Genomic DNA, 12,103 nt, shown 5'->3' with positions numbered 1-12,103 from the left:
GTCTGCTTGTCCTTTCTAGTGGGGATGTCCCACCTCAAAAGGTTCTGGATGGGACTCAGGATCCCACCTAAGGTCCTATATTCTGCAAAGTCTCCGCAAGAGGCCTGTTTCACTGGGCACGTTCTAAAACCCCTTTTAGGTATTCCAGTCAGTTATAGTCTGAAGACGGGCTTACAAGTTTTCTGTAATCATGTTTCCCAACATTCCTTCCTATCCTACTCAAGTGTCTATTTTACAATAGTAGGCAAGGGAAACCAATATTCGTAAGACAGTCAAGCATCTTAGTATTATTTCCCCTCTTCAAACTATGTCTAGATCCCTGTATCACAGAGCCCTGTTGTTCCAAGGTTGAGCATGCATCACTATTTACCTCTGTCCCACTTAGGCTATGCAAACCTGTCTCAGTGTTCCCCTATCTACCTTGTTCTTCCACCTTCTTCCCCTTCTTTTATTGCCCTCCACAACACCCGAACTATGATGTGCTCTACTGTCACCTCCCTCCACCTCTCCCTAAACTCCCTACCCGAACCATAACGTTTTAGTTACCTTATATTCCATTGACTTTTCCCTGCATTTAAGACAGTTTACTTTATCCTGTAATCTACTTGACCTTCTTACCACCTGGATCTCTGTTCCTTTGTGTTTACCTTCTTTTACATTGTAATTGTTTTGATCATAGACTGACCTCCTAGATCCTCTGAATTTGATCTTATAGTTTTATTTTGTTCTCAACTCTTCCATTTGTTGATTGACTTCTGGGTGATACTGCCATGTGCATTAATCTCTGGTTGTTTTCTGTTCTTGTTGGTTCTCAGTCCACAGAATTCCCTTTAGGATGTTTTTCATAGCATGGTTGGCTTTGGCAAAATCCGTTAGCTCCTGCTTATCCTGGAATGTTTTGATTACACCTTGGTTTTTGATTGACAGTTTTGTTGGGTAAAGGATTCTTGGTTGGCACTTTTTTTCTTTCAGGGTTTTATATATGTCTCCCCATTGCCTTTTTGCCTGCATGGTTTCTGTTGAGAGACCCGAGCTTAATCTGATTTACTTGCCTTTGTGTGTTACACTTCTCTCTTCCCTAGCTGCTTTCAGGATTCTGTCCTTATCTTTGAATTTGGAGAGCTTGATTATTATATGTTTTGGTGATTTTCTTTTGGGGTCTGCCCTTCCTGGGGTTTGTTGAACTTCTTGAATGCTTATCTTTTCATTTTTCAGGATGTTAGGGAAATTTTCTTCCAGCAGCTCTTCCACTATCTCCTCTGTGGATTTGTGTGATTCTTCCTGTTCTGGAATGCTGATAATTCTTTAAGTTATTCTACTTCATTTTGTCCAACATGAATTTTAGGTCTTTTTCAGATTTTTTCATCCTTTTTTGTGCTTGCTTTTCTATCTTAGTAGTGTTGAGAGATTTATCTTCGAGCTCACTAGTTTTGGCTTCCCTCTCTTCAATTCAAGTCCTTTGCCCTTTCAGTGTATTGTTCGTTTCTGATATTCTATTATTAATCCTTTGGACCTCTTTCTGTCAGTTTTGAATTGTTTCCAATGCTGTTATCTATCTTATTTGATTGTTCGTTTAGCACTTTCCTGACTTCTTCCTTATTTTTCTCAACTCCATTGCATAGTGTTTTGATACATTTTATAACCATTTTTCTGAATTCTTTCTCAGGCATTTCCAAAGCCTGCCCTCCTTCCAGTATGGAGTGTAGGTCTATCTCAAGATCATTTGTGTCAGTCCCTTTATCTCATTTCTGGACATGTGCTGATATGGTCATCTGTGTCCATTTTTTGGGCATATTCAGTAGTTAGTTGTGGCCTTAATACTTAGATGGGTGTGTGTTTTGGTAATTTTTATGGTTTCTGATTGCCTCCAGGTAGATGTGACCAGAAGATGGGTTTCCCTTTTCACTCTTCTTCCTGAGAAATTTCAAGATGCCACTGTTGGTCATTATGATATAACTCAGCATTTAATTTTCAGCCTCTTTCCTTCTTAGTCTGCCAGTCCCACTCCACAACCCCTGTTCAGGCCTTTTTCCTGATGATAAGCAGTTCATGGCCAGTTGTGGCCGTTTTGTACTGCCGTTTGGTTTTAAGAGGAAATTGTCCCTTTAAATTTTGAGGAGATCTGTGCACATGTTTAATAGAACCCTCTGGGGGTGGGAGTGGGGATGGGGTGTCCACTCGCTTAGGCACCCCGTGTAGTCACCAGAATAGAGGTACACAGACAGCGAGAGACCAGCGAACAGATACAAAAAAAAAAAAAAAAAAGAAAGAAAGAAAGGGAAAGAAGGAGGGAGGGAGGGAAGAAGGAAGGAAGGAAGGAAGGTAGGTAGGTAGGTAGGTAGGTAGGTAGGTAGGTTGGTTGGTCCACACCTTTATCTCTGCGGTTCAGGCGTCCATGGCTGCTCTGATCGTTCCCCCATTAAGTCTCACCCAAGATGGCTGCTCAGGTAGCAGCTGAGACCTTGGAATAGAACGCACTGAATTTATTCCTTCTTCTACAAATTCCACTGGCTGTAAGCCTTTCAACATTCTCAATATTCCTTCATATGTGGTTTAGTGTTCTGGCACCATCCCCTGAGCCTGCTTGGTCTGATATTGTGTTTTGTTGCTGATGAAGCTCCTCACTGCACATCTACCTGATCTGCCATCTTGCTTGTTCTCCCTCATTATTTTTTAATTTCATTTTTCCAAAAACTTTTTTGAAGCCCTTTCATATATGTTTAAGCATGTATGGGTAAGGAATCCTGTGGCACAGTGGCTAATACACTCAGCTGCTTAAAATGGTTGGGAATTTGAGCCAGCAGCCGCTATGCACAAAAAAGATGTGGCAGTCTGCTTCCATGAAGGTTTACAGTGTTTGGAATCCTATGGGGCAATTCTACTCTATCCTGCAGGTTTCTATGAGTCAGAATTTGAGTTTTGGGTACATGCTTTTATGTGTTTTAATATTAAGATTTATTCCTAGTAAAGAGATTTATTTTCCTTTTATGGAATACTTAAAAACACCAACAATGATGATAAAGTTTGAGAAACTCTAGTCTGAATCTATCTTTTTTTAACTTTAGAGAAGTTTGTACAATGAGACAGTTTATATAAATTCTGTTGTCTATTTATACTTAGTGTAAAGATGAGAATGCCTCTGAAGACAGTTTGAAACTACTCTTGATTTTAAATTTCTTTTCTTTATTCAGGAAGATGACAAAGAAGAAGAAAGTCAATATACTTTATATCCAAGTAATAATGGATATGAGATGGCCCTTTCAGGAACAAATCATGATGCAGATTCATATTGTATACTTGAAGCACCTAAGGTATTTGGTAAATTTATTTAGTATTTGTATACTTTTCCTTTAATCTAAAGTTGGTGTAAAGAAGATAAAAGTTTGTCTTCACTGCCTTGGTTCAATAGTTAGTTCTTCCCCTTTTTTCCTTATTTATTCATTTTTAAGGAACCCTTTACCCTTTGTATCACATTACTTCTATGAAAGACACAAAAGAATTATTTAGGAAAACCCTAATTTGTGCTTTGAATTTAGAAAGCATATTTGGAAACATTTCCTTTTTGTTCTTAATGTGAATGGTTTTTATGCTGCTCTTTGCAGTAGGATATTATCCTGATAATATTTTTTATTACCTAACAACAACAAATATTTTTTATATAACATGTTAACAGTGTCTTAAGTTGATACATGTATTTGTATAATGTCCATTATGCTTTTTTGCTATAGACATTTTTGTTGAAATTTCACAGTTATATGACATGTACATATGTACTATCTAACTGAAATTACGAGGTTACATTTGGTATTCTGTATTAATTTTGAGGAGTCCTGGTGAGAATAAGCATTGGACTGCTAGCCACAAGGTCTGACACTCAAACTCACAAACCACTCATTGGAAGCCCTATACAGTGTTGCTACTACTCAATGGCACTTAACAGCAACATTAATTTTAAAAGTTTGTGCCCAATAATGTTTTACCATAAGTAAAGAATGGGGAGAAATAGATTCATTGTAAGAATTTACTGGGTGGCACCAATGGTTAAGCACTTGGTTAATAGGTGAAAGTTTGCAGTCTGAACCCAATCAGAGGCTCCTCAGAAGACAAACCTGGCAGTCTGTTTCTGAAAAGTCACAACAATAGGAACTCTCTGGAGCAGTTCTAATCAGCACATGTTTTGTCACCATGACACAGAATCAGCTGGATGGTAATTAACAATAACAATTCCTTACTGTGCTCCCAGGGCCCACAGCTTCCCTCGTATTGAAACAGTGACTTTCCTAGAACTCAAAATAAGCTGCTGCACATGTATGATTATGTAATTACAGTTACAGGTATTTGTGTTCTTATTAGTAAAATGTAATTCATTTGAAAAATCTATATTCATTCCTTTTGGTTGCATATTTTCAATCTTAGGTGAAACAATCTTATTTATTATATGAGTATATTATAAACAACTTCTAATACTCAAAGTAAAGTAGTTGGGCACACTTCTTGTATCTTTAGTTTATAGAGCTTGTGAATAGTCATAATTTCTTTGGAGTTACTTAAATTTAAAATTCTTACCTTTTTAAGTGTTTACTTTCTTAAGTTTTACTATGATGTGCACCTGGATTTATTTTCTTTCTTTATTAGATGCATGAGTTAAATATTCACTGTAGCTGTTTAACAAAATTCCTACTTCAGATCAAGAATTTTCACATGGTTAATACATAATGAGCCTTTTAGAAGAATCATTTATTTACCTTGCCAAAGGCAATTTCTGCCTTACTTTGCTATTTGTCCATTTCTAGAGTTGAAGATTGTGTGGAAGTGCACTCACACATTTCTTCTCATTTGTAACAGAAAGTTGTTTATGTTAAACATCATCATCATATGAAGTTAGGGTACTGCAGTATGATAATGTTTTCATTTTCCCTTTAATGTGTATATTGCAGCTTTGAGTCAGGTGTAGCTTAATTTTTTTTTTTTTTTTTTTGCAATTTTTATTTGCAGGGATTTAGAGATGAACCATATTTTAAAGAAGAATTTGTGGATGAACCATGTCTAGATTTGGGAAAATCTTTTCAGTCCCAACACAAAGAAATTGACAACAGCAAGGAAGCCTGGGAAATGCAAGACCTTCTGCCTTCTAGAATGCAGGAAATGGGGGAAGAAAGAGAAATGCTTGTTGATGAAGAGTATGAGCTTTATCAAAATCGCTTGCAGTCCATGGAGCTCTTGTCCACATCGCATAGTCAAGAGGCCACTCCCATTGTTCCCCCGGTCGAGGATCTTCACTTTGGCACCGAGTGGTTACATGACAGTGAACCAGCTGAACCTCAAGAAGCTAGAGCTCTGATGAGTTTATATGCCCAAGAGACACAGCAGCGTGGCTATAGCCCAGAAAACACGGTAAGGGATTCCAGCAGGTTCTCCACACGCTTCCTTCCCTTCCTTCCCCAACCCCTCCCTCATCATGTAACTTTCAAAAACAAACAAAATTTAATGAGTCTTTTTATCTCTGGGATTAGGAATGAGTTGGAGTATTAAATTTGTCTTTAAATTGAACTTGTGCTTTAGTCAGAGTAGTTAGGCATGGTACATATATTACGTCAGCTAGTCAAATATAGTATACAGTGAACATTTCTATGCATAAAAACCATTACGGAAACATAGGCACACTAAAGCATCTTTAATATAATACAGTAATAATGTTTCATTGCATCAGTTGAAATGTAGCACCCACTTGTTATTAGAAAGCTTTGAGTGTACCTCACAGTTTTAATATAATAGGCTTTATGGGAGTTGGTGTTAGTTCATAATGGGATGAAAGTTGGACATCTGTGGAATGTAGATTAGACATATGTGCGATATTTATAACCCAGGGACTACATGTAATTATTCTTTTGAAGCTGTAATTTACGGTGTGTAGCATAAATATGAACCCTTGGTAAGTATCAGCTGATATTTTCGTAACTATCTATTGTTACTTTGGATGAAAGTTTAAGAACAAATTGATACTCCATTCAACAGTTCTGATCCGTGACATGAACTGAAATACTCATAGTGCAGTAGCCTGCTTTTCACTTCCTCCCTGTGCTTAACTTTTCTATTGGTTCTTCTTTCCTTTCCCTTCCTGTCTGTTGAACTTTATCACCAGGCAACTGCTGCCCTTTTGATCATGGATATTTGTTCTAATGAGTGTGTAACTCCTTGTTGTGTTGTTCACCTTATAGGCCTATCTGTTACTTGGCTGAAAGTTGAGACAAGGGGGGTGAGTTCAGTTCCAGGCCTGTAGGATATCTCAAGTTCATAGTCTTGGGGCTTCCACCAGTAAGCCTGGATTTCTTCTGTGATTTTTAGTTTTATTCCACATTTTTCTCTCACTCTGTCCTATACTTGTGAAAGTAATATGCAATAGGTTATTATATTCTGATATTTTCTGTGATATTACACTACTTCTCATTGGATTCAGTGTATTACAGTTGTCCTGCCTTTTTAGGGACATTTTTCTTTTAATTATTTCAAGGAAGAGCTCATTTGCCTTTTTAAAAAAATATTTTCTTAGATGCTACACTTATTTATTACATAGTATGTGTGCGTCATGGAAAGTCAAGGCAAAATTGGTTTAATTAAAAGTACATTATTTAAATAAAGAAAATAAGTATAATTTGGTACAATTTGATGAACATGACCTATACTTATGGGTGTTGTTGTTGTTGTTAAGTGCCTTCGAGTCGGTTCCGACCCATAGCGACCCTGTACAGGGTTTCCGAGGGTGTAAATCCTTACGGGAGTAGAAAGCCTCATCTTTCTCCCGCGGAGCAGATGGTAGTTTCGAACCGCTGACCTTAAGGTTCGCAGCCCGATTCGTAACCACTACGCTACCAGAGCTCCTTATACTTATGGGTGTAGTAGCTTAAAATTCCAACCAAGAGGGAAGGAATCTTCACAGCAAGGATCATTCCCATCCCCTCTATACACAGGGCTCATAGGGATGGGCAAATTAGACATTGGCTACCTAAAATTGATGTTGGCGGTGAAGTAGGGCTATAAAGACACTAACTGATTGGCTTATAAGTTTTCAAGAAGGAGTTTAGCCACTGAATAGTATCCAATCTGTCTAGGTGGGGCTGATGAAAGGAGGTGTGGATAGGTCTCTTGTGATACAATAGTGAATAGTTGTTATCAGGACTCATTGTGAGGGTTGGAAATGTAAAGGTAGATATTTTGTAGCAAAAGGAGGGGAATAATTAATTTTGCAGTCTAGGAGCAGAGGTCCCTGGGACCATCAAGGGAGATGAACAGAGAGCGGGACCCTACTTAGAGAAGCAGTGACGCCAGAGATAGAGGCAAAGACGATGACATGGAGAGATGGAGCGGCTGGGGACTCTAGACCCAGAGAGGGAGAGGGACTGTGTGCTGAGGACCAGGGGCAGGCTTGCAGGGTATACCCTTTGGTTGATTGATGATGCATGCAGAGGATTGTAACCATGGCAGAGAAACAATATACCATAGGATGAAAAGCTAATGTGCTCTGCTTCCATGTTAACTATCACATAATTCACAATGAAACATTTAAAAAAACTAAAACAGAGAAGGAGTTTCATTTCAGAGGACGCAGGGGAAGGTAGACTCTCCACTGAGTGGTTTTCAGGCTGTCTAGGCTGGTGAAAGGAGATGGGGATAAGACTCTTGTGGCTCAATAGTGAGTAATTGTTATTATGACTGATTGCAATTGTTCCAACTGTCACGGTAGACGTTTGGTAGCAAAAAGAGGAAAGTGGTTGATTTTGCCATCCAGGAGTGGAGGACCCTGGGGCCATAAAGGGAGAAGAGTAGGAGCGGAGTGTGGGACCCTGTTCAGAGAAGCAGGGATGCCAGAGATGGAGGCAGAAATGATGATGACTTGGAGAGATTGAGCTGCTGGAGACTCTAGACTCTAGACTCATAGAGGAAGAGGGGCTGTGTGCTGGCCAGCTGGTGGGGCAGGTTTGCAGGGTATGCCCTTTGAGTGTTTGAATGATTGCATATTCTTGAGTGTTTTGGTGTGCATCCAAAAAGGAAAACAAACAGAGGGATTAGAAGCAAATGCTGTTGAATGATGATGCATGGAGGGGATTGTAATCATTGCAATGAAACGAAATACGATAGGATGAGTATAAAACTGATGTTCTCCCATGTAAACAATCACTCAAGTCACAATAAAAATGTAAAAAGAAATACATTATTTATATCTTTGTTTTATATACACTGTTGTCCATATTATAAATCGAAAGATACATTCTAGAAAATTATTTTTATAGGAAATGCTGTCTATAAATTAGCCGAAAAGCATAATTTAATTTTTTTTAGGTTTGCCCTTTGTCCTTCACCAATAAATTTTATTCCTTATAAATTTATAGTTGAACAGTTACCAATCAGACATTTTTTAGGTGTTCAGTTTCTATTTTCCACCTTTAGGTAAATGAAAAGAAACTATTGTATGGGAATGTTTTTGGAAAAGACTGCAGTCTGATAGGTGTTATATGATGCTCCCTGCGCTGAGGTCGGCACCTTCCTGTAGTGATTAGTGTACCATCACACAGGACAGAGACAAGTGGTTTCTTTTCTTTGCCTCCCTAAGACTTCCTGTCCCTTTTGCAAATGTTTGTGGATCCCTCTGCTGTGCCTTGAACAGCACTGTGGTATCTATCTAGATGCATTTAAAAGACCCTGGAGGATTCTCCTGATGGAGGACTCTGGGTAGCCTACCAGAGAATAGATTCTTTGGAAATAGGTGATTGAGGCTTGAATGTTGGAAGAGGTGATGAAGAGAGCCTTTTGTGCTGTGTGATGGGCTTCATGTTTTTGCCACTTTTGCTCCTGTTTCTGTGCATACTCAGTGCAAACAGAACCATGGAGCACATTGTAATTGCGTATTACTGAACATTCATAGATACTTGATTGTATAACTGTTTTACTGTATAAAATTTTTTTGCTACTTATTCAAATTTTGTAACTGTTTTCCTGTATAAAAAGAAATTTTGCTACTTATTCAAATAGAAGGCAACCTGACATATTGACCCATTTCTATATATAAACTTTAAGTGACACAGATGTAATAGTCAAGTATATATATATATATATAACATAACTTTATAACTATAGTTATACATTTATATTTAAAAATCTGTAAAATATTTTATTTGCCTAGTCACATACTTTATATCATTTTATTCAAATTCTTTCCATGTGTAGTTAGTGCCAGCATACTACATTATCACCAGAATCACTTTTGATCATTTATCGCATTCTCCAAATACTTCATCTTCATTTTCATCTAGGTTGCTTGAGATGTAGCAATTTTTAAATCCATGATGTCATTCAAAATTTTATCTTCAAGTACTCATTTGCATAACATTAGTTTGTGTTTGTTTTCTTATTCTTTTCCTCTCAATCCTTTTGTAAGATTACATGGGTAATTTTCACAATGTAACCACTTTCTCTATTGTTTGTTAAAGTGCTCTTTGAAAGACTTGGGTATAACAACATTCAGTGCTTGCCTTTTGAAGGATGCGCATCTTGATTGCTAAATGTGTGTTAAATTTCCTAGCTCCTACCTTTTCATTCTTCATTACTTGTTCTGTGAGGATAACCTCTATGAGCAGTGGGTACTGGCAGTGATTGAAGATTTTTTGATCCCCAATGTGTCTTGCTTAAACACTACTTAATTTTTTTAAAAGAATAATTTTAGGTTCTTGGTTTGGACATTAACCCTTTATGTACCATCCTCACTACCCTCAGTGGTGACAGTTATGTACCCTTGGTCACATCTTTATTTATCTCCTCTCATTACTGATGGGGGAGTCCGTGGTAGCTCAAATGGTTAAGTGCTTGACTACTAGCTGAAGGGTTGTAGGTTTGAGCCCAACCAGAGACAGCTTGGAAGACAAGCTCGAAAGTTCACAGCCTTGAACATGCTGTGGAGCAGTTCTACTCTGCACATATGGGGACTCCATGCTTTGGAACAATTCAAAGGTAACTAACAATAATACATTACTGATGGACCCCAGGAGAATAACTTTTATTATTTTCAAAATGCATTTAAATATCTTGCGAATGTGGAGCTCTCAATACATTTCTGGACTCCTGGTGTGGCGCTGTAGTATCTGCACTGGACTGTGAACCACAAGGTCAGCAGTTCAAACCCACCAGCTGCTCCTTGGAAGCCCTATGCAGGGTTGCTATGAGTTATAACTGACTCAATGGCACTTAACAACAACAGTACATTTCTATTTAGAGTGTGCCTTCCAGGATTATTGTTGTTGTTGTGAAGTGCTGCTCAGTTGGTTCTGACTCATCATTACCCTGCATAGATACGGTTTCTGAGGAACGGTTGGTGAGTTTGAGCAGTTAAGAGTCCAATGCTTATTCTGCATTCGCTGCGTCAGGACTCCTCCAGGACAGAGGAGCATTGTCATTTCTGTCTTTGTCGTAAACTGTTTTCTACTATAGAACACATGGAGATACACAGATAGTACCAAACTACTTCAGAGTTTCTGTACTCTCTTCATACCCTATTTTAAAGAGAGAAGTAAATGAGGATTTATAGATGCGATTCTTCCTGTCTGAAGATTGTTTTTCCTTTCAATAATTGTATGCTGTTATTTTTGTCCTTATGTAAGCAGGGAGTGGGTAAGGAACTGTCATACCCCCTTTATTGAAATCCTAGATCCTGGTGTCAGCTCTCTTGTTCTTCAATTTCATGGTTGCCTAGTACTACCTTTCCCCTTTGTGTCCATATGGTCCATTGTTATGGTAACATTTCTTCTTGATTAGATACTGATTCATAGCAACCACAAAGGACAGAGTAGAACTGCCTGCTGCATAGTGGATTCCCAGGCCGTGATCTTTACTGGGACACAATGGCAGGTCTTTCTTCTGTGGAGCCACTACCAGGTTTGAATCACTGACCTTTCTGTTAGCAGCTAATTGCTTAACCATTGAACCACTAAGACATCATGTTGTTAAAGCACTTAGTGCCTATTTTTAACTTCATTCTCCCCACTCTTAGAAACAGTTTTCTTGCTTTATTCTAGACAGGGGAGTAGTTAGTTCTGTCATCTTTCTTTATTTAACTATGAATTAAGTTGTGTGTTCTCTAGCTTCCAGTAAGTATCTGATGGAGGAAACATACTTAGCTATATTCATAATCTGTTGGAGAGAAAAGTAGCAGTATGGTTCACGAGAGATCCTTTTCTCTGTGGATCTCTGACCAATAAAACTATGAAAAATATGGAACATTATGAAGGATCTAATTCACATTTTTGTTGCAAGCAACTTTAATTTCTAACAACAGAAAGTAACACAGTTATTTACTTCAAGTGACTATACTATTTAAGTTTATACTAATAAAGAATTTAAATAGCATAATAAAACACTTCAATTAGAATTGTACAGTCTGGAAGATTATAGTTTTGAAATATTATAAAATATTTCTGTAATAAGAGAATAAGGGAGAATTGCAGAATGTTATCCACAGTGCTTATCTGTAGGTTTTAGGCTTGCATGACTAGGTATTCGCCAGGCAGATGGTGCTATGGAAGGTCAGTACCGACCCATAGCGACCTTATGCACAGAACAAAACACTGCTCGCTACTGGGCCAACGTCACTACTGTTGCCATGCTTGAGTGCATTGATGCTGCCATTTGCCAATCCATCTCGTTGAGGGTCTTCCTCTTTTTCTCTGACCCTCCATCTTACCAAACATGATATCTTTCTCCAGTAACTGGTCTCTCCTGACAATTAGTCTGAAGTATGAGAGACGAACTTTGGCCTCCAAGGAGCTCTCTGGCTGCAATTCTTCCAAAACGATCTATTGGTTCTTTTGGCAGCCTATGGCACCTTCAATACTCTCCTCCAATACCATAACTCAAAAGCATCAAATCTTCTATGGTCTTCCTTATTCACTGTCCAGCTTTCGCATGCATATGAGGTTATTGAAAATACCATGGCTTGAGTCAAGCGCACCTTAGTCCTCAAGCTGACATCTTTGCTCTTCAACAATTTAAAAAGATCTTGTGCAGCAGATTTGCTTAATGCAGTACGTCATTTGATTTCTTGACTGCTGCTTCCATG

The 12,103-nt window shown here is 38.2% G+C and overlaps 1 protein-coding gene across 1 annotated transcript in view; it reads left to right on the top strand.

Moving 5' to 3' along the window:
• The window catches only part of INADL (InaD-like (Drosophila)), a 383,821-nt gene that overhangs the window by 116,159 nt on the left and 255,559 nt on the right, over positions 1-12,103 (top strand). Inside the window, exons 17-18 of the mRNA XM_006862480.1 lie at positions 3,192-3,311; positions 4,996-5,394. Of these exons, the coding sequence (XP_006862542.1) occupies positions 3,192-3,311; positions 4,996-5,394 (519 nt within the window). The remainder of the gene's footprint in view (positions 1-3,191; positions 3,312-4,995; positions 5,395-12,103) is intronic.

This window comes from Chrysochloris asiatica, unplaced genomic scaffold (assembly GCF_000296735.1).
Source record: "Chrysochloris asiatica unplaced genomic scaffold, ChrAsi1.0 scaffold00048, whole genome shotgun sequence".
Classification (NCBI taxonomy): Eukaryota; Metazoa; Chordata; class Mammalia; order Afrosoricida; family Chrysochloridae; genus Chrysochloris; species Chrysochloris asiatica.
Note: the sequence above shows the minus strand (reverse complement) of the source record. Positions and strands in the feature narration are given on the sequence as shown.